This window comes from Vulpes vulpes, chromosome 10 (assembly GCF_048418805.1).
Source record: "Vulpes vulpes isolate BD-2025 chromosome 10, VulVul3, whole genome shotgun sequence".
Classification (NCBI taxonomy): domain Eukaryota; kingdom Metazoa; phylum Chordata; class Mammalia; order Carnivora; family Canidae; genus Vulpes; species Vulpes vulpes.
Window position 1 is genome coordinate 86,657,059 of NC_132789.1, and position 23,727 is coordinate 86,680,785.

Here is a 23,727-nt window from a genome sequence, read left to right on the forward strand (position 1 = left end):
ACAAACAAAACTTCCTCATTATTAGTGCCATTTAAAAGACAATGTCATTATGTTATTATAGGACAAACTATTTTATGATGAAGTACAATGAACTAATTCTTTTGTTCTACAGGAACTTAAAAAATATTGAACATCACATTAAATAAGTATGTGGGGCTTAGAACTGGTTTGCAGTAAAGGTCTTTATCTGAGCAATAGTAAAATCATTCAGACACCAGCTGAGTATTTAAAATCAGTGCATAGCTTGGTCTTTGATCTAAGACAATTTATAATGACCACTTACCATGTTTCTTGTTCTGTCAACATTACTGAGTTTTCCAGATACTGTACTGCAAGTGTTTCCAATAGGTTTTTCAGTAGGGAGAGGAGGTGGGCTTTGTGGATCCTCATGTAAACCTGGAAAAACAGTAGTAATTCATCAATAATTTCTGGCCTTTGGGGATTCCAGAGGATGAAATGATTGCAGCTTGGTTCCTTAAGAAAATGGCTATCATAAAAGATCCATGCAAAGAATGGACAGCTAAGTAAATGAGAAAGAGCTAGGAAACCTCAGAAAACTGATGGATTAGATGATGGATTAGACATCAGTTAGTTTTACTGAATGCTATATAGTGTAAAAATAATACTAAGTAATTACAATGCAGTCCACATTTCTGAGAACCTTCAATGAGCCAGGCATTAAGTTAAGGTATTTTGCTCACTTACATTTCTCCAGCCAATGTCCATCTATGTGCTAGATCTGCATAGTTCACTAGCTAGTCATCATATGTGATTTAAACATAAATCGTAAATAAAACTAAAAATTTAGCTCCTCAGCTGCACTAGCTACATTTCAAGTGCTCAGTAGCCATATATGGCCAGTGGGCACCATTATGGAATATTTCCATCTTTGCAGGAAGTCCTATTGGACAGCACTATGCTAAATAATACCCTACTTACTTTATAAATTAAGAAATCAAAGCTGAGAAGAAAATATATAAGCTATCCAAGGTCTTAATGCTAATAATTGGCAAATCCAGGGTTTTGAACCCTAAAGCCTATGCTCACTGTAATATGGCATGCTGCTTCCTAATAGGTTGTGTATCCAACCTTCCCCCATTCAAATAATTAAACATGTTTTCTAATTCATTAGCTCTAGATTAATGGACTTAATTGAATTCATTTTAACAAACAGTATCTTTACATCCAAACTACATCCTTAACTCAGTGATAGCATAACCCCCCCACCGACATATTTTAAAAAGAAGAAAAAGATCAGATTTAATTAGTGACAGCTAATTAAAATCTGTGTATAAAAATGCTTGGAGAGAGCATGACTGTAACATATGAAAGGAGGCTGGAGCCACTTTTACACAGGTTTAGACACTTAAAGGAGATGGGAATCTTTTTCATTCTTTCAAATGAACACTCCCTGCTCTCATTTCACATGAAACACCTATAAACAAGAGGGTGATTTGTCAGGTTCCTATTTTATCTACAGACAGGAAAACACTCTCAAAAGGAGGAAAATACCCAGGCCAGCTACTAGGAAAACAATGATGTAGAGGGAGGCAAGCATTCTTAGCTAGAGGCAGGGCTGCTCTGGAAATGAAGACACACAGGAACATTTCAACTCAGTTGCCATCGTGAAGATGCTCACTCCAGTACAGTTTTCTTTTTTTTTTTTAAAGAATTATTTATTTATTTATGATAGACATAGAGTGAGAGAGAGAGAGAGAGAGAGGCAGAGTGTGTCACAGGCAGAGGGAGAAGCAGGCTCCATGCCGGGAGCCTGACATGGGACTCGATCCCAGGACTCCAGGATCGCGCCCTGGGCCAAAGGCAGGCGCTAAACCGCTGAGCCACCCAGGGATCCCCCCATTTCCTTATAAGGAAATGATGAATCGCCTAGGATATTGAATTGTTGTGACAAACGATTAAGGATACAAAGCAATAATAATCTGAAAATAGAGAGGAGATACCTTACTGGCAAGGATGGGACATAGGGATTAAAAGTATGAATGTGTGGGTTAGGTGAAGATTTCCAATTTCCAATAATGGGGTCAGTGGAGGTCTCAATGAGAAGTGACATTTGAGCAAAGACCTGAAGGAATGTTGAAGAAGTGAGCCATGCATCTATCTGGAAAAAGGACATCCTAGTCCAAGGAAACAAGTCTTAAGGGGAAAGAGCTGACGGGCTCAAAGACCACCAAGGAGTTTGACACCACAAAGCTATTCCTTTCTTCGCTTAACCATTCTAAGTTCTTCCAACACCAAAAAACTTTTTTTCCCTCCACAGCACATATGGGTTGCTTAATAACTGTAATAATACAATTCTGGGGAAGTGGTTTTTGATATAAATAGAAATAATGCTCTAGAAATTGGCACTTTAGTTCTTTTGTGTACAGCAGTTAGAATCCAACTTTCTAACAGTTCCTGGAACTTTGTCAGAATAATAAATAAAGGTGCTTCCTCAATATATCTTTTTCAGGATTTCAGGACTATTAATCCCATTTATAAGTAAGCAGAAAAGAATAAATGTAGTAGGCCTGAGACTGCTTATCCCTAGAAAGGCCTGCTTCCAAGGCTGGTCCTTACTGGAATCTGGGAACTTGGACTTTGGGAAGGTTCCTACCATCCCCAGAACTAATAAAACAAAAGAATATGGTTTATGCTGAATACCTGCTTTCCTTCAGGGAATCTGGAATTTTGGAATGTGCCAAAATTCTAGATGTGCCTATGTGATCAACCTCTAATAAAAGCCCTAGGTGTTGAGAGTCTAATGAGTTTCCTTGGTTGACAACATTTCACCTGTGTTGTCACAACTGGTTCCTGGGGGAGTTAAGTATAGCCTTTGTGATTCCCCAGGGAGAGAACACCTAGAAGCTTGTGCCAGGTTTCATCCAGACTTTGCCCAATGCACCATTTCCCTTTGCTGATTTTGTTTTGTATACTTTTACACAAATCAAAGTTCTGACATAACTATATGCTAAGTCCTGTGAATCCTCCTAAGGATGATCAAACCTGGGGTCTTGGGGATCCTGATACAACAGGAGAATAAATTTAATTGTAAAAACTGTATTACCTAAAACCCACACAAACTTCAGGTAATATTTATTATCATTGTATTTCACTACGCCTGTTAAAAAATAGAATACATTTTAACAGCAAGCAAGCAAACAACCCAGTGAACTATCGTCTGTGATACTTATATAGTCCACTGATTTGTGGGTCACACAATGCTGTCAAGAGAAATATACCACCAGGTCTTTAATAAACTATATAACCTCCCAAGAAAGCACGAATCCACCAGAATTTGGTACCCTTGACTTTTTCTCCTCCTCGTTCTTCACAGCAACTCAGTTTAATCTTCTCACTATGTGGCTTAGAGCCATCAATTAACAAAATACTCAAAAGACCAAAACCAATATGATCTTTCTGGGTAGTTTTTGAAAGAAAAAGCAAAGCCCTGAACTAAAGAGGTTTCATGGCATTATGCCTGCAAAATAACCTGGGGATGCTACAGATAAATGAAGGATTGGAATACTTTATCTGCTACTAGGAGGAGCAGGGTCTCCTGTTAGGTAAGGCAAGGATGCATGTGGACTATGCAAAGGCACTGAATGAAATGAGAGAAGAAGCTCAGGGTAAAAGCTGTGTGATCACTCCAAGCAATGCCAGGAATGGCTATGGAAGCCACTGTACAAGCACATGCATGCACATACACACACACCTTTTAACAATCTCCAGGGTATAATATAATAAATGGGCCTGGCTCTCTTGGCTTTTCTCTTAGAGTAAATATCATAATTCTTTGCAGTCTTCATAAAAACTCATACCATTTATTGTACCATTAAAAAAATCAAGTAAGGAATAACATCAAAATGTAGTATTACATTAATTTAAAAATTTTTTAGTCATTATTATGTCTTTACAACTCTTGGTTACTGCTCTTCACACAATTCATACATTCTTATACTTAGATTATGATGGTTGGAATAAGATACTATATCCAGATAGACACATACAACTTTATTTGCTATCAGTTTCCATTAGGATTGACAATAGACATTTGAACAAAATGGGAGTCAGAGGTGCTGACACTGTTGAAAATCTACATGTACTTCTGACTCCCCCGACATGTAATTTACCTAATAGCCTGCTGATACCATAAATAGCTGATTAACACAGATTTTATATGTATTACATACTGTATTCTTATAATACATAAGCTAAAGAAAATGTTATTAAGAAAATCATAAAGAAAACACATTTATAGTAGTGTACTGTAAAAAACTGTGTTTAAGGGGACTGCAGTTCATACTCGTGTTGTTCAAGGACCAACTGTACTTTCCCACCACCTTTACCATTTACCAATAGCAAGCAACCTAAGTTTCAGTCTCCCTCTATTCTCTCTGCCTAGAGTCAATGGTATAGAGAAATGAAATCCACAATTTACCGTACCACCTGTCTAAGGAACTGTGAAAAAATAACTTGCTTTTAAATGTCCTTTGACTATAAATAATAATAAATGGCCGATTATACATAATTTCGGAAGCAGACATTGATAAATTAGTATATACTTCTCCCAGGCTTGAGGAGAAGCAAATAAAGAAGGCAGATTAGTGCTTACATTTTCCTGGTTTGGCTGGAATTCGAATCACAGTGGGCTTCCTGGTGGGAGCTGGTTGAACTGCTCGTTCTTTTGTTGGTTCTGTTTTTATGGGGAGCTGAAAGGGATCTAATGAAAAACACAGTTTATTTTGCATATTTTAGTTAACATGGACTCAAACAAAAAACCTCATTCATAATTAAAGAGTCATATTTTCATGCCCCAGGGAAAACTATTCATGGATAAACAGAATCTCAGCTTGCAGAGACAAAAACAAAGTCGGAGCTCATGAAAGGAAATAACTTGGTGCTCTGTAAATAATTCATGTGGCTTTTCTTCCTCTCTGATGAGAGATATCCAGGACAATCCTGAATTATGTAGAAGTCATCTTTCATGGGAGTACAATCATTTCATAAGTGTCGCCTGAAAACGAGGGGCAATTGAAACGAGGAGCCAATTTCCCCCCTATTGTGAAGCCTTTCAGATGCCCCAGGAAAGAAAGTCTTTTCTCCCCCCAGCCCTGTGCCTGGCCCAGGAAACTTAGGTACAAAGCTCGAGAAGGGCTCTCATCCTACCCAGCACTGTGCCTGGCACAGGGCAGGTGCTCAGCAGAGTGTTAGTTACTTTAGTAAAACCACACTTCAGTTAACATGAAAACAGAAAGTGTTTTATCCTGGAAATAAAATAAGACATCTTCCTTCAAATATTTAATTTGGGGGCAAAGATACAGGGCTTGGCATTTTTCCATCTTAACTGGTTCATTGAAAATTAACAGTATATCCTCAGAGAAAGTATTTTAAACAAAGACTTAACTACCAAACTTTTTTTTTTAAACTGAAACTAATAGTCTTTTTTGTCTTTAATGTAAATATTCTTCTCAGTAGTTTGGGAAAATAACCATAACATTTTTTAAAGAGGAGAAATCTAAAAATAAACAGATTAGCAAAAATAAAATAAATGCTGTATAATACTCTGTGTAGCACTCAGGATCCGTGGAGGCTTCCTTTGCCTTTATTCCACAAAAGGCAGAATGAGTATATGCTCTAATTCTGCACCTGTTCTACAGACTCTTAACTACAGGGACACAGTCCCTGAAAAACAATGTACACACCATAGCTCCTGTGATGAACAGCATTCATAGGCTGCCTACTATGAGCTGTAGTTCGATAAGCACCTTTTGCCGACCAGCTATTTTTCAGGACACACAAAGAGCTGAGCTAAGGCTAAGAAGGACTTTTGGCCCCGGGACACCTGGCCTTTCCTTACCCCCAGCTCCCGGGCAATCCTACTATTCATTATACACGCCACCAAAGGCATCACTCACTCACTAGCCACTTGTTCACGTGTGTATGACTACCCTGTGCCAGTAACAGCGGTGGAGGGTGGGGGGTGGGGGGGAGATGCTATGGTAAGGTACAATTCTATTTTATTATCTACCACCTAGGAATGGCTTCCTAGTGGCATGCCAGGTAAAACAATTATTACTAGGCTACTGAGACAAAAAAAAATTAGAAGACCCTTTCCTGGAAACCTATCTATTAGCTCAAAGTGAGGCAAGTCTTGTCTAAGTGCAAAAAGCCAACTCTTTCTCTGTGTCAAATAAATAAAATATTTTTTAAAAAATGAATATATAGGGATCCCTGGGTGGCGCAGCGGTTTAGCGCCTGCCTTTGGCCCAGGGCGCGATCCTGGAGACCCGGGATCGAATCCCACGTCGGGCTCCCGGTGCATGGAGCCTGCTTCTCCTCCCTCTGCCTGTGTCTCTGCCTCTCTCTCTCTCTGTGTGTGTGACTATCATAAATAAAAAAATTAAAAAAAATTTAAAAAATGAATATATAAAATCCTGTTGTTGGAAAGACAGTCGTAGAGGCACCTGGCTGGCTCGGGTGGTTAAGCATCTGCCTTCAGCTCAGGTCATGATCCTGGGGTCCTGGGATCAAACCCTGAGTTGGGCTCCCCCTCAGTGGGGAGTCTGCTTCTCCCTCCTCTCCCAGCTTGTGATCTCTCTCTCTCATGCTCTCTCTGTCAAATAACTAAAATTTTGAAAAAAGAAAAACGAGTATCAAAACAATATCAAACTTGAAAAAAAGGCTCTTGTAATCACATAAGTTTCTTCCACCATAACCTATTTCCTCACAAAACAAAGTTCCTTCTTTTAGATCTAACCAAATTCTTAAATTCTATATTTTGTTATAGCATTTTACTTTAAAAGTAGTATTTATTATAAAAATAGGGAACATTAAGAAATATATGATGGAAAGTCTTCTGTAATCCTATCCTTCCAGTAATAATTAAAGTTTGGTGTATCTACCTACAGATATTTTCCTACAGTACATGTATTCTTATGTAGGTATTTTGATAAAGAAAAAAAAGATTTTATATCTTTCTTTGTAATTCGCTTTTTCACTTTTGTTCACTCAGAATTGATTGGATGTCTGCTACAAATCAAATGCTATTCAAGGTGCTTGGAATACTTCAGTAAACAAAGCAAAGAACTCTGCTCTCACAGCACTTACATTCCAGCAGGGAGATGGAGATAATAATCAAAATAATAATAAATAGTTCACGTGGTATATTACGTGAGAAGTACTACTGGAAAATGGAAAATAGAGCATGGTGAGAAACTTCGGGTGTGGGCAGAAGGGAAGCAGGTTGTAGCATAAAACAAGAGTGCAGGGGGTGAGGGAGAGGAGTTCTTTATGACCATCTCTCCAACAACTGGATTTTATATATTCATTTTTTAAAAAGATTTTAGTTACTTGACACACACAGAGAAAACACAAGCAAGGGGAGCTGCAGAGGCAGAGGGAGGAGCAGGCTCTCCACTGAGCAAGGAGCCTAATACACAGAACTCCATCCCAGGACCCCGGGGGCATGACCTGAGTCAATGCTTAACTGACTGAGCTACTCAGGTGCCCCCGGACTTTACATATTCTAATAGTTCTTCCAACTTGAGTAATATATATCTGGTCTCTGGGAAACAGCAGTGCCAATGGATAAAAAGTGGTACTGTTCTTGCATTAAAGCGATTATTGCAAAAAAAGGGGGGGGGGGGAAACGTGCCTGGGTGGCTCAGAGGTTGAGCTTCTGCCATTGGCTCAGGTCATGATCCTGGGGTCCTAGGATCGAGTTCCACATCAGGCCCTCTGTGGAAAGCCTGCTTCTCCCCTCTGCCTATGTCTCTGCCTCTCTGTGTGTCTCTCACGAATAAATAAAATCTTAAAAAAAAAAAGCCAATTATTGCAAATATTACCAGAATGTGAACTCCCTGAATGGTTCTTCTATTCTGAGTAATACTATAGTAGGTAAAGCGAAGGAATCTGAAGACCCTATGTCAATCCCAGCATGCATTTTATTCAAACACAAAACACCGTACCTTTCCTTTGTGCTTATTTTTCCTTTCTATTCATTTCTCTTCCTACTATTTCCTTTGCTCTGTCTCCATGGCTCTTGTTGGAACCCACTGACTTCCAAGGACCCACCTTCCTTCCCCCAGCTGCGGTAGAGATCTGATCCTTTAGAGACTTGACTGTTCCCCCTGCCCCCAATCTTGATTGTCACATCCCATTCTTTCAGGGCTCTGTTTTATGTTGGGAAAAGGACCAAACATTCAAGAAAAAGATTAAGGCTGGTAACTGTTCACTGTGTTCTACCTTTCAAGTGGTATTTCTGCTTTAATAGCTGCTTCTGCTATCTATAATCTTTTGGTTATTAGTATAGACCTTTAGTTGATGGTTTTGGGGTGGGTGTGAAAGGGGAAGAAAATCTTGAGCATGGCATAACTTCAATTATTTCCAACTCATATTATATCCTGAGCCTATACTCTCTCACATTCTAGAAGGGAGGGCATGAATGAGGGAAAAAGATACCCACTGATGCCTTGAGGGGTGAAGCACAGGGGCATCCAAATTATGCCTGCTGGTGGAGGATTGGCCTTAAGATACCTGCTGCCCCAAATCCTGCATACTGCAGACCTCACCTATTGCATGGAAGGGCCCAGTTATTATCATTTTTTTAAACCTAAAGGATTTAAATTGAAGTGGTATAGATACAATTTATATAACAAAGTATTCAAAGTGTCCTAGTTACCTACTCTTTTGGTCTTCATTTTTAATATCATCAGCTACTATTTCATAATACTACTTAGATCACGTAAAATTATTCTACTACATATGTCTCTGGAAAAAAAATACTTCTTAATACAGGGAAGCAAAGATGTCTGAAGTGTTCCAGTACTGCAGGCTGTTGGGCAGGAGTGGGTCTGTTTAATGACCTGCCCCAGCTGTGCTCACAGAGTCAGTGAGCTCAGCACCTGCCTGTCTGTCTGCATGCTGTCCAGGGCTCTAATCCAGACGAGGTGTGCAGATTAGAGGGGAGGATGAACAGCATCACTTCAATAGGGAGGTAGAACCAGAGGCCTGTTTTTCATCTTGATGATGGTGTGCAAATCTTTTTAGCTACACAGTATGGAGTTTACATTTTATCTGTTCATGAGTAGGGTTTTTTTTTTTTCTGACAGAAATATAAGCGGGCAGCATATAAAGCAAGCACGGCATCTCATGTTTGGGAACTCTAGGCACTGCCAAGAGGGAAGCTGGATCACTGGTACTGTGAAAATGCTTAATGTTCATAACCTTTGACACAGTAGCCTCACTTCTGGAAATTTATTCTTCATCTTCAGAAATAAAAGCATCAGTAGGAAAGACAATGTTTATAATAGTGTTTACTGTAGCATTTTCTGTAGGGGAAAAGGAAATCCAAAAAAATTAAGAGCAACGTCCATGAATAAATAGGTGAAATATTGAATCAACTGATAAACTCACACTAAGAAATATTAGGCAGGTATAAGGAAGGAGTTAGACCAACTGGACTGAAAAGAAGTCCATAAATTTCACTATTAAATTAAAAAAAGGCAAGGTATAATATGATAAAAATGTAAAAAGTAAGGAAAAGTACATGTATGTATGTTTGTAAGCTTTGGTTTGAAGCGTCCAAGGGCATGGAAAGTTACATAGAACATTGTTCAAGCTGGTTACTCTTGAGGATATGGATGGACTAGAGGGAGGTAAATTTTCTTTTTCCTTTTAGTAAATTTTGTATTGTGTGACTTGTTACAGCAAGTACGTGCTACTTTGTAACTGAAAAAAATCCAATAAAATAAACTCAATCACAAGAAGAAAGTTATAAGATTAAGCTTAAATAATTGCCCTGTCAAACAAACCAAACCTAAAACCACTTAAAAAATAAGGGGGAAAAAAAGAAAATTCTTATCACTTTACTTGCTTTTTAAAGGCAATAATGGCCATAAAATTGTCCATAAGGTAATTAGAAAAATTAAAACCTTTCTGGAAAATTAAAACTCTTTTTTGATTCTATTTAATAGGATTTAAGGCACATGTATGTTTTTGAATGTCTTATTTACACATATGCAGTTCAAAATAATTAGCTTTTACTTATCATCTTGAATAATATAGCAATTTAGAAAAATATATTAATTATTTAAAAAATTTCTACTCAAGATAAGACTGAGGATCAGTGTGGGAAGCAGCTCTCTATGGCAAAGATGACAAGAGCTAACTCTCCCACTTTTTCATCCTAATTCTCTCTGTGGTTAGATATTTGAAAACCAGGTTCCTCATCTTCTCCTGCCAACCCAGTTCCCTCATAAAGACTACCTTTGTTACTAACTTTTTATACATCTTTCCAAAGATACTACACATGTTTTAACACAAACAGTAGCTAAAATACTATGGAAAAAAAAAAAAGAAAAAAAAGAAAAGAAAAAGAAAAAAGAAATAAAAATAAAATACCATGAATACGAACTATACCTTACAGTTTTTCACTTAATAATATCTTGGGGATTGTCCATGGTAGGAGGTAACAGGGGGTGTGCCTCCTTTTTAATTAGCATGGGATCCTCCATTGTATGGATGTACCATTATTTAAGCAGTTCACTGGAGGCTATTGCAATATTCTATAGTAGAAGTCCTTCATTTGGGGTTGAAGAATGGGCTGTTGAGGCTCTGGAAATTGTGCATACATGAGCTGAAGGGCTATTTTCAAGGGAGATAAAAGATTCGAAGGATAATCTGATTCTGAGTTCTGTGATTCCCAGAAGGGGTTAAGGACCACAGTGCCACAACTGTATCACAGAGTTTTTGCTCTTCCTTCTACAGAAAAAATACAAAGCATCTCAAAAAATATCTCCTGTCCAAACCTACGTCAAGTCCGTGGCATTTTTCTCTACCTTTATTTGCAGATTTATTCTGCTCTCCTTCTAGCACCCCACATCAAACCAATATTCTATACCTGCTGCCACAGAAGCAGGCCCCTTTACACCTCTATCCGCATGGTCTTCATTACTGGGGTAGAAAAACACTGATGGTAATGTAGTTTTCTGCCTATTACCTGTCTCTAATAATATGCTTGTCATCATAATTAGTTTCACCATCCTTGGCTTGCTTTTCTGTCATTTCTTTCCCTTGAGTTCTGTTAATAGCAGAAATTGGCTGCTAAACTATTATTCTGGTCTGTGTAATGGGGCTGACAGCAGAAGCATTCTGCTTTTTTTTTTTTTTTTTTTTTTTTTTTTGACAACTGGGTATGATTTGTAAAGGTGTGAAGAGGAATTGCTAATACTTCTCAGCTCCATTACATTAACCTGGAAGGCATTCTACCCAAGAAACGAATCCAATATTAAATTGCTTGTTTTATGAGTTTTCCTTTAATAATTTTTCTAATCTTTACAATGTTTTCACAGCTTTGGTATTCTCTGATCTCTACTTCCTGAGATTAATATGGCAACCTCATTTTATGAAAGCCAGTTTATTAGATTTTTCCTTATTTCTGAGGGAAGGAAAACGAGGAAAGGTATATTTGTGCGTTCCTCTCCTTTCTCTTGCGTTCCTCTCTGTTTCTGGCAAATGCCAAGATGAATAAGGTTTCACAAAGAGACCATAATCCTTTATTTACAAAGACAATGCTATTGATATACATCAAAAAGTCACAAAACCCCAAATCAACAAACAAACAAAAATCTCTCTACATGTTGAGGAATTCAGAGGTGATCCTAAAGACCTCTGGAAGACACTAAGCGGGGAAGGACGAGGTCCAAGGTACACTCTAGCCACAATATGGAGGATGATGGGTTTGAGGCAGAAGTAGGAGCTCAATTTAGGAGATTATACAGTAATCTGGCATAAAGGCCTAATGTGCAACAGTACAGGGGGATGTTTGAAAGGAGAGGAGGATTCAAGAACTACTTAGAAAGTTAAACCAGGAGTTGGTAACTAATTGGATGTGAAGATCAAGAAGTAACAATAATTACTACTTAATGAGCACATACAATGTTTCAGACAATGGGGCAGGGCTTTCCTGCATAATCACATTTAATCCTTGCATTGCCTCCATGAGGAGTATTATTACCATGTTTTATAGATGAGGAAACCAAGGCACAGTGGGGTTAAATAAATTGCCCAAAGTCACATGGCAATGAAGTGAGACTGTGGCCTGTCTGACTCCATGTCCAAACAGCCATGGTGTCACAGGTAGGGAGACTCAGAGGTGATCTCCAGGATTCTCTAAGGAAGGCTGGGTATATGATGGTGCTATTAAGTGAGGTGTACGGAAAACAGGAGGAGAGGCAGGTTTAGAAAGATGATAGAGTAAGCATTCAGTGTAACCCCACCATCGAGAGCCATGGTTAAAGTCAGGTAGGGCAAGCAAATTACACATTTTGCTAAGAGATTGCCTAAGTAATTAAATGTTGTGCAACGAAGTGGTAGAAATCAAGGAACAGAAAAGGCTGAGTACGGGGCATAAGACTATATTCATGTTGAATGTATACCGTTGACCTTCTTTTTGGAGGATGACTGTAATTATGTTTGATGACAGGGAATTTATTCTCAGCAGTTATTATAACCATGTTGCCATCCCCACAGAAATCTAGCAGTTTCTACAAAAGGTGGTGTTTCCTTGGCCTGTGCTAGTTCCACCCCTTCAGAGCTCGCTGTTGTTGGATTGACCCATCCCTGTCTCACCTTGAGCCTTGCAACACCAACAAGGTTTAAATGAGAAAATGACATAACAAAGACTTGAAAAGTTTTCCAAGTGTTAACCTAGTCTAAGGATTCATACAAATGTCGAGTAGCATTGTAATACAATGAAAAATACACTAGACCTAGAGTAAAAAGATGGAGCGTAAATCATGCCTTGGAAACTGTTAGTGCTATGACACTGGGTAAGTAACCCACTGATTTCTCTCCATCTCATTTTCTTCTTCTGCAGACGGAGGCCAACAATACCTGGCAGAGGGTTACTGTAAGTATTAAACTAACGATGTATGTCTGGGTATCTAGCAGAAGGTTTGGAACACTGCAGAAGCTCAGCATATTCTAATGTCTTTCCTTGTAGCCCTTATAGACAAGAGGCATGCTCTAGCCACTTAAATGTTGTATGTGGGATATTTAATAATGTTTGTTATCATTTAAAATACACTTGTACTGTGCAGAATTTGGTTTCCAATCACAGAGCTTATATCATTTTGATGCATGTTAAGCATTTATAAGATGACACCTAACCTTTTGAAAATACTATTAAGCTTATATGTTCACAAATGCTACCCAAATAAGTAAACAGCAGTAAAAGGAATCATCAATGACAAGTAAAGCAGCTTATTTTGACAAATTAAAGATAAGCTCTACCATCGTACCCTCCATCAGAGCAGTGTGAGGAAAGAAAACATACTCTCTGGATTTCCTCTTGAGAAACTTAATTGTCCTGATCTTGGCAGGAAGTGTACAGCTGTTGTATTTTATTTATAAAACTTTGCATTCCCAAGGGAAGATGTTCTGTGAAGATTAGTGAAAAAAATTTGGCTACATATGGCTGAATCTTCATTCCTGGCTTTGCTCTTGCCGGAGTTCTCTCTAGGGCTGGCCCCTCTCCTGGCACTCCCAGTGGGGCTGGTTTAATCTGAGGAGCCCTTCTGCAGCCACCCCATGACTTCCCATCTATGAGAAATTTTCCCTGAATCTCACTGATGCTTGACTTGCCACCTGCTGGAGTAAAGAATCCAACTTCATAGCAAGTTTAGTTGCTAGGCCCAGTCTGATTATTCCTGGCTTATGCGGTAGTCATCAACATGTCTCCCTCTTTCTCTGTCTCCATCTCCCCCATTCCATACTTCCCTGTCCTTCTCTATGTCCATCTCCTACCCAGCTCCATGTTTCTTAATCTCTTTGTGCTTCTGTCTCTGTACACACAGGCATGTGCACACGTGCGTGCACACACATGCACACACACATCCCACTATAAATTGTGTCCTAGAAACTAAAACAGCAAGTGCCAGTCAAGATACCCTGTGATAAGTTTACATTCCCACTCCACTTCTCATTTTTACTCACCCAGAACCATCTCTGAACCAACAGATTCTTCAACCAGGTTCCCAGCTGGGGTGGGTAAAACATCATCATCAAAACTGATGAGGTCAATGTCCCCCGGAGGCTTGCTTTGCACAGCTGGAGCTGGGGAGTTGCCTGGGGGCCCTTCTCCCAGTGACCTGAATGCTTTGGCCTGTGATGCCACTGAGAGTCGGGGAGGAACGGTGACTGGTTTCAGCAAAGTTGTAGGGTTGGGGTTTTCCAAGGAAACTGATTTCTTCGGCAACAAAGGCCGGGGAGCAGGAGTTGGGACTTTCTTCCCGCCGTCAGGGCTCTCAGCCATGGGCCCTCCTCCCAGAATTTCATGATTAACACTTCGTATAAGGCCAGCATTTGGTTTCTTTGGCAATACAGGTTTGGTTACTGGGATGCTCCCTACTTCTTGCGGTGGAGAGTGTGGAGTGAGTCCTTCCCTAGAGGCCACCTTGAGTCTGTTTTCAGCCCAGGAGTCCCATTCTCCAGAAGCTCTGTTGGCAGCTGGCTTGGGAGCCACTGAAGGTTTCCCTGAGGGAGCAGCAGGCCTTGGGGGGAGTGTGCGGGGTGCAATTTCTGGTTTTGCGGGGAGTCCCGAGGTTTCTTTATTTGTCTGACCCTCAAATGCTTTAATTCTTGAAACGACAGTATTTTGGCTTCGTTCTGTGTTCATAATGTTCATCACTGCCTGACTATCCAAGTTGTTGGTACTGTCCAACAGAGACTGGGGCTGGCTCAGAGAGGATTCCTTTTCTGTAGCCACAGGGCTGGTTTTGGGGTGATTTTGCTCTCTAAGGTGACTATCTCTGGCTATTGGTCTGAGGTTGGCTTTTGATCTTGGTCTTGGCACCGGACATCTTGTAGCACTGGAGTTCTCTGGGCAATTCTGTTCTTCAGAATTATCAAAGACTATTAAAGGTGCCACATTTGTTGGAAGATCACTGGCTGAGACTTCCGGGAAAGGCTGGAGAGGCTTAAGAGGTGCCTGTAGTGCTGACAAGACCAAAACCCACAGAAAGAAGTTGCAATATTATAATTTAAAAGAAAAAAATAGAGATACACAGACTGTTTAAATATACATGCAGAATATCAAGAGATTTTGGTTTCTTTAATTAGTAAAAAGTAACTCCAAAATCAATGGGGGAAATGTTTACACTCAGCTTCTCACAGGAGTGTTCTCCAAGTTATACTTATTCATGAGAGAAATATTCATTACATAATATTTTAAAACACCATTAAATTCTTGATTCCCAGTAGACTTATCACATGAATCCTTTCCTTCTCATCAGAATTCCAACACTGTTTGTTTTACTTTTCCAAAGTAACTTACTCTCATCTCTGTTATTTGAATACAATGCTTTCTAAAGCCTCATAGGACAACCACCTATTTACACCTTATCAAGTTTAGGTTGCTAAATATAAAATCCTTCTCAATGGGAATAAAGGGGATCCGCAGTAATACAACCATGAGTTAAAAGGATGATGTTTTTGTGATATGAACTGGGGTGAGCCCCAGAGATTGGGGCTGCAGCTCATGAGAATGATCTATTGTAATAATCACACCAAGCCAAAATAAAGGAAGCACACAGTGATCATACTGACTGGGAGGCAGAGCTCAATGAATTATGCACAAGTTGCAAATTATTTTAAAGGCTGGAAGCCTCCTGATTACTTCTCTAGGACTAGGTCAGAATTAGGGAAGATGGATTACTTGCACCACTTTGAGGCAGGTGGTTGTCTATTTCTTCTGAAAAGTCAGTCTGAGTTGCAGAAGTAATTGTGTGCCTTGGAAGGGCAGCAGCATTATTATTATTCGTAGTATTAACTTGAACTTGGTTGATTTCTTTTATGACTTGTTCATAAGATGGTGGGAGCTGCAAGACAAAGAATGAAGAGTTTAAACATTTGTGGACAAGAGACAAAGGGTTAACAGTCTCATTCTTCTCATCTTTGAGCTTACTTTTAAAAAATAAAATGCAAAAATAAAATAAAATAAAATAAATAAAAAATAAAATGCAAACAGATAATGTGATATTATTTACCTCAGCAGGAACCAGCTCACTGGGCCTCCACGGGCCTGCTGCAGAAGATGGGGGATACCCCAGGCCCGGGGGTGGGGCTCCTGGAAACCACGAGGCCGGCCTCAGCGGCTCAGCTGCCACAATGGTGATCTCTGGGCGCCTAGCAGACAAGATCTCAGTGAGAGTTTGCAGGCTGGTAACAAGCTACCGCCTATCTGCAAATACTCAAAGATTGGTGAAAACAACCACTGCCCCCAAAAAGTTACATTAGAACGACCATAGTCCTAGAGATGATCTGTCTGGCCTGGACTCTCAAGGGAGCAAATGACAGTCATCCTTCTAGGACTCTGGGGCTCAAAGTTAAAGATGTACCCTGAGCACACTTAGCTCTGCCTTGGTTGATAAGGACTAAGGTAGGCCCACATAATCTCTTCATTCCAGAGTTCTGCTATCCAGCCTATACCACGAATATAAATAATACATGGTAAGGTAGAAAGTATACTGGACACGTAGAATTGCTTATTTTCCTGCCATTATAAATAATATACTCTGACATGATACCATATAAAAAGAATATCCTTTTCCTTCTCATCCAACCTCTGTGCCAATTCAAAGTCATCTCTAGATGATTATCTCTAAATAGAGTTTGCATATTCACTTCTAGCCCTTGATAAGTGTGTCTGTGCTCCTGGTCAGTTTGATATATGAATCTGATAATTAAACTTTAATATTGCGGAGGCACAGGGATTCAGGCACAGCTCCTTTCATCATTTTCTTAATCTGATTCTACATTCTCATGTTCAAATTTTATAATCAACCTCATTTCCTAACAAATGCCAACTGTGTGACCCTGAGGAAATAATCAACCTCTCTGAGCCTCAGTTTTCTCATCTAACAAATAGGGATGATGATATCTGCCCTGCTTTTCTCTAGAACTCTGTAGAAATAAAAATAAAAAAGCACCGATGTTATCAAAACTGGGCATATTCATGCATTCTTGTACTAGCTAGCTCATGAAACAGTAGAACCTGCTTACTGATTACATTTGAATTGCATTACCTAAAACCCTCTGCTTATAGCTTTTGTCTAACTAAATAATAAGAGTTACCAGCTAATAAATATTAAGCACTATGCATGCAGTAATTCTTATGACAGCCTTGAGATATGTATGACCAGCAACATTTTTTTTTAAGATTTTATTTTTAAGTAATCTTTGTATCTAATATGGGGCTCGAATTTACAACCCCGAGATTAAGAATCATGTATTGTACTTACTGAGCTAGCCAGGTGCCCCTGATTAGCAACATTTTAAAGATAAGCATCTTTTAAAAAGTTAAGCATCTGCCTTTGGCTTTTAAAGTTAAGCATCTGCCTTCTGCTCAGGTCATGATCCCAGGGTGCTGGGATGAGTCCCCCATGGGGCTCCTTGCTCTGCAAGGAGTCTGCTTCTCCCTGTCTCTCTCTTTGCCTGCCACTCCTGCTTATGCTCTCTTTCTCTGTGTCAAATAATTAAATTAAATTAAATTAAAAAAAGATGGGGATACAGAAGCTAAGAAAAGGTTAAACAGCTTGCTTAAGGCCATATAGTGAGGATGTAGTGAAGTCAAAATTTGAACTCAGTTATGTATGATTCTAAAATCCTCATTCTTCACTATTCTATGCTATCCAGTAAGAAATTTGAAATCAGGGACCCTGACTTATAAAAATCCATCCAACTATTTATCCACCTATCCATATTTCCATCCATTCTTCCATCTGTCTGTCTACTGGTCCTTCCTTCTACCTATCCATTGACTCTCCCCCCACTCCTCTCCAACCAGACATTAAGCCGTTTACCCACTCAGCTATCCATTCAACCTCTTTTCCTCTCCTTATTCTTCCATTCAATTTTCTATCGTGTCATCCGTTTATTTATGCCACATTTACCAAGTAGCTAAAAGGTAAAAAACATTTCTTTGAGCAATTCTTTGAAGCAGTCATAACAGTGTTTAACATATAGCAGTTGCTTAATAAACATTTAAAAAATTAACTTCAGTAAATAATTATTGCCACAGGAACATTTCTGAGGCTTGTACTACTGCTTCTTCTCCCACCAAAATTTTCTTTCTTTCTTTCTTTTTTTTTTTTTAAGATTTATTTATTTATTTATGAGAGAGAGAGAGAGAGAGAGAGAGAGAGAGAGGCAGAGACACAGGAGGAGGGAGAAGCAGGCTCCATGCTGGGAGCCCGACGTGGGACTCGATCCCGGGACTCCAGGATTGTGCCCTGGGCCAAAGGCAGGCGCCAAACTGCTGAGCCATCCAGGGATCCCCCTCCCACCAAAATTTTCATCATTCATACATATAGATTAATCCAGGAAATGTACTGAACACTGCTTATGTAATACATTGCTTATGCAAGAGAAATATTTAACTTGCTAACTGATAACATACTTTGACTTCATTATTAGCAGAATATATGACCTCTGTTATTACCATACCTCCTTTCTCGATGAAGCTCACTCTGAAAAGAAGTCCGAGAAGCTAAAGAAGAAAGAATAAACTGGTATAGTACAAAATCAGTACATTCAATAAAGATTTAAATTTTTTATAGGGTATGTTATTGGAAAAAGTTAGCTTATACTTGAAATCATAGAGGTTGTATGCATTTTAACATCCATAAGTAGAAAAGCAAATCAAAATGATCTTTTTATATGGCATAAAATTAATTTTAGTTATATATTTGAATTGCACAAGAAAAAATAGACTTCAAAAATTCCCCAAAGCACATTCCATGGTTCTGAAAATAATTTGAAGAATTAAAAGAGAAAAGAAGATAGCTATTAAATACAAATTGCCTGGTAAGAGCATTACGACAAAGACACAAAATTGCAAAGGGCAGAAAAAATTTTAAGTATCTATTTTAATCCATATGACTGCTTTCACCATGTTTGTTTACAACTCTATTGTAAAGAAAGTGAGAGGGGTCACATTTTTATCTATTTGCTATTTTTTTTTTCTGGAATTTTACAACCTTTAAGTTGTTTTATTAAGTTCAAAGATAACGACAAATGCCAAAACTGTTCACAACACTTTTATAAACATGTTTATAGCACATATTACTGTATTTGCAGTGCTGACTCTTCCTTCAAGCCTCAAACTCAAAAGGCTAAATAGTTCAAACTTTTTCCAAATTTATTTTTAAATTAAATCAAATCTTAATTATAAGATCTGGAAAATGTCACATGTGGTGTCACATATTATATATATGTGTAATGGAGAATATCATTCCTGTTTTTAAGAAGCACATTCTAACAATAATTTTAAGAAAATATTCAAGTACTATACTGTAAAGAAATACATACAAAGAGGAATTTATTTCAGATATAAACTACTTCTACCAGTCGCCTTCAGATCTTTTTAGTACTCTTTCAGTTCTTCTGACTTGTAAAGGCTGACAGTATGAATCTTTTCTTTCTTCCTCTTATTAACTTCTGATTCTCTCTAAACAAGCTGGGATGCAGGGGTGGAGGTGGGAGGTGGCAATGGCATCTAGGCTGGAGTTGGAGCTGCGACAATTGAACCTGTGCTAGGCTGGCATAACTGTATCACGAGTCTTATATTCATACTATTTGCTGATTTGTAACATTTTTATCATGAGCTAAACCAAGCTGAGGTGCATTTTGTGTACTGGAATAAAAGAGGACTGAGAGGCTCAAGCTCTGAGCAGTGCATCTGATTCGTAAGAATGGTTTCATTATGTCAGAGAGAGGCTCACCAAGTGTGCTACAATCACATCACCACCATCACGAAAGCCAGAATCAGCAGACACAAACACTATTAAAAGATATCATGTTATTGTCACAAACATACCTCTTCCACGGGGCATTTTTGCTGTGCACTATTCATGAGTGCTAAGGGAAAAAAAGAAGGGGTTATAGAAGAAGAAAGGGAGGGGAAAAAAAAGAGTGAACCAGTTGCCTATGCTTTAAAAGGAATTCAGGAACAAGACTGTTCTGCAATGCCACTGTTTTCACCCAATCTGCACACTTTGACAGAAAAGGAAAGTTGATGCACCACACAGTTTCAGAGAGTAAAGAAATAGGTTGCGGCAAAGATATATCTGTACAGACCCGGACATTCACCCACATAGCCCCAGTAAAAACAAATCTACCTATAGTTTCTCACAACATTGCAAACTACCCCCCAAACCTAAAAACCATTTTGCAAAATCAATTCGCTACTTAATAGGGATTAATTTTAAAGTATGAATACAGGAGTTAAAAGGTAATCTGGTAGTCAATTTACATTCTCTTAAATCACTGGCTTTCACACTTGATTCTGCCCCTTAACACCAGAGGCGGTTAGTAACAAGAGTGTCCTGGTTAGCAGAGGGGTACTCCTGCTTTCGAAGTAGTAGAATGAGGGAGAGAGGGTCTCCCAACCTTACTTGTGGATCTCCTCCATGTCCTTTGAGAATCACTGCTTTCCTGTCTCCTGCTTTTTTCCCCTCACATTCTCTCATCTATGAAATCTCTTTTCTTTCTTGATCTTTATAGAATAACTGGCTCTTTCTGGGAGTATTAAGCAAGTTTAGTAGCTAGAAACACATTAGATTTTCATACAGCATCTCATACTCTTCCTGCTAATTTCTCAACTATCTATTACTCTCATTCTTACTTTCCCAGAACAGATTCAGTGTGGGTGTTGTCGTGACAATCGAATTTGCCACTGATGCTCATACAGACCAACATGTTCCTTTTAACCCCTGCCACAAATTGCTAGCTAGTCCTTTGTGCATTTTGGACTAAGGCCACAATTAAAGTTATCCTATCATTCCACAGAATTATCCTCAAACTTTTCTAGTTCATGTGGTTAAATTCTAAGTACATAATAAATTCATAATCAGCTGTTCATAAGAGACTGAGATCTGGATTTGCAATATTAGCACTAATAAAGAATCCTCCTAAATTCCAACAGGATCATAAGCACCGAAGGACCCTCAGTGATCATCTTACTCCAACATTATAGATGAAGAGGCTGGGACACAGAGCTGGATGTTAATCCTGATTCTAAATAACTCAAAATTATTGATTAAATGATGATCACAAGAAATAAACATACAGAAGGATTACTGTATTCTCCGCATCTTTGCTAGAGTATCACCTTGCCAATGAAAATCACAATAATAAAAATAACTCACTAACATCTGCTTGAGACTGGGTATGAGTTAGACATGTTTGACATAACAAGAACATCCGTGGAGTTGAAAGCTCAATGACCTTGTAGTCAGGCAGTCTAGAGTCACATCCTACATCTACCTTGTGAAGCCATTTAATCTGAGACTCAGTGACCCTACCATCTGTAAAATGGGGTTAACATCTACCAGGCAGAGAGCACTGTTTTATAATGTGTGTGAACAGTTGCTGACTCACAATAGGAGGCAATGAGTATTAGCTGACCCTGAATTTCAGAGAATAATTTTCTCTTGAAAAGTTAATGAAAGGAAAAGCATGAAATTCCAGATATAATCCCATTATAATACCTTCAAGATCTTTACCCATAATAGTTGGGGCTCACGAGAATGACTGCAAAAAGAAGGACCTCAAGGCTTGATAGGAACCAGTATCATTATGGAAGAATTTAAAATGCAACCAGTAAAGGAATATTGCTTTTAAAATGTGATGAAGTCTTTCTCCTTCCTGGAGAAAGATGACTAAGTATGGGATAGTAAAACAAACATTTCACTGGGTTACGTAGGTGAAAAATTGTTTACAACTTTCTTTTTTTTTTAACAGAATGGACAAAAAGTGTAAAACAGAAGGGGATAACACAATTATTCTTCATTCTGTATTTACACAGCATCACATGAGATCTTTGGCCTTCTTGCCTAAATGGACAGGAATAAAACAACTAACAAATATTTCTTTGAGTGTACACAAAGTAACTGATATTTAAGAATTAAAAGACAACTTAGTTTTTGTTTTTTTGAAAAAGATACCTCAAAGCAAGTTTTCCCTTTGTTTCATCTCCTTCCTCTCAGCTAGGGCCCTATTTCAGCAATTTCCTCTTTTTATGTGCTAGTCTGATCCCCCTATACACATTCCTTCCCTGCTGTCTACAAACGTCTCCAAGCTTCCTCAACCTGGACAGTCTAAGAGTATGTCAAATCTCTCTGCTTGATACTCCTCAGCCCTTCCTTCTTCTGTTTATCATCAAATGTCATAAAAGAGTAGCCAACCCAGCTGTCCCAACTTCCACAAATTCCATTCATGTCTCAAATTGACATGTGGCTTCCAGAGTCAATGTTCTACTGCAACTGCTCTCTCAGAGGTCAGCACTGGCCTCCTGAAGGCCACGTACAATAACCTATTCTCAGCCATCTTTGGATTGTCCTTGCTGCAGCATTTAGAGCTATTTGTGGTTCACTTATTCTTTTTAAAAAAACCTCCCCTCCCTTAACCTCTAACACGCAGCTGTCTCCTGGTTTTTCTAGTTTTCTGATCATTATTTTTCAGCCTTTCTTTTTTGTTCACTCCACCTTAGCTGCCTTCTCCTTAAAGCCTTGAGTAGATGGCACCGGTAAAGTAAACAAGTTCCATCCTAGAGGATATGTGGGAAATCAGGTACAAATTACAATCCCCCACAAAGAGGTCCTAAAATCCAAGAAGGCAGCTGACAGGACTCAGTCTCTTCTCCTTAGCAGGGCAGGGGTGTTTTGGGGGTCATTTATCTTTTGCCCTATAGTACCTTAAAGGCAGAGCTTAGCCTCAGGCATCAGTATTTCCCAAGATTCTGTCCTTTGTCATCTTCTCTGGCTTTACGTTTTCTCTATAAATGTTTAGCTACTTCCGGGTTTTGCCTATAACCTTGACCACCCCAAATTATATTTCCAGCAAAAAATTCTTGCCTAAATTCCAGATCCTAATCTTCTTTTTAAATTTTCTCTGTGTCCCCCCCTCTTATCACATACCACCCCTACTTCAAAGGGTTCTAAGGCATGAATTTTCCATTTTCATGTCTGAATTTTCTTCAACACACACTGTGGAAATCCCACAGCTTTATAATCCATGACCAACAGAAATAAAATGTGGGAAATGTGGAATATCCTTCTGTATTGCCACCTTACAAAATCTTCACTGCAATGGCCCAAATGCATGTTCTTCACAACCTGTAGATACCCTAAATTTATTCTAATATATTGAATTATGTTTCTAAAAATAGGATACCTTGTCCTCAGGGTGTTGACCTTGGCTCAAATACTACAAAGAACATCTACAATCTCTTCCTTTTCAAAAACTTCATTTAAAAAACAAAACAAAACCAAACCCTAAAACTTCATTTTGAATGGAGCTGAGAGGCTGGCAGGGAGAGCTCTCACACTACCACTTGTAGCCAATTGCAAATCCAACAGGAAGGGATGGACTTCAGCAGATACTGTGTTACTATCCCATGAGGAGGAAGATGGGCTTTCCTTCTCCCGGAGCAAAATCCCAGCCAGTGAGAGACCATTACAACCCAGCCAGTGAGAAGCCACTATATTTTGAACTCCCCAGTTTACTCCAGTGGGCTTTTTGTTTATAACAGCCTTCCCAATGCCTGGCTTTTCTAAAAGAATGCTTTCCTCTCTTTTGTTCTGCAGACTTGCCTATGGTTTTGCTGTGGCTTGCTTGTCTTAGACAGCAATTCTCTGCTATTCTTGAACAAATCCATCTTTGCTGGTT

General features: G+C 38.9%; 1 protein-coding gene across 7 annotated transcripts in view; it reads right to left on the reverse strand.

Annotated features, from left to right (window-relative positions):
• SH3D19 (SH3 domain containing 19) overlaps positions 1–23,727 on the reverse strand; it is a 171,171-nt gene that overhangs the window by 27,102 nt on the left and 120,342 nt on the right. For 4 of the 7 annotated variants that reach the window (XM_072724821.1, XM_072724819.1, XM_026016584.2 and 1 more), the window contains exons 4-10: positions 19,877–19,917; positions 18,505–18,547; positions 16,047–16,185; positions 15,716–15,878; positions 13,996–14,997; positions 4,613–4,720; positions 284–396 (exon numbers count right to left, since the gene is read on the reverse strand). In XM_072724821.1, the coding sequence (XP_072580922.1) occupies positions 284–396; positions 4,613–4,720; positions 13,996–14,997; positions 15,716–15,878; positions 16,047–16,185; positions 18,505–18,547; positions 19,877–19,892 (1,584 nt within the window). In that variant the 5' untranslated portion in view covers positions 19,893–19,917. The remainder of the gene's footprint in view (positions 1–283; positions 397–4,612; positions 4,721–13,995; positions 14,998–15,715; positions 15,879–16,046; positions 16,186–18,504; positions 18,548–19,876; positions 19,918–23,727) is intronic. The other 3 variants (XM_072724820.1, XM_072724818.1, XM_072724822.1) reach the window with 1 other exon arrangement.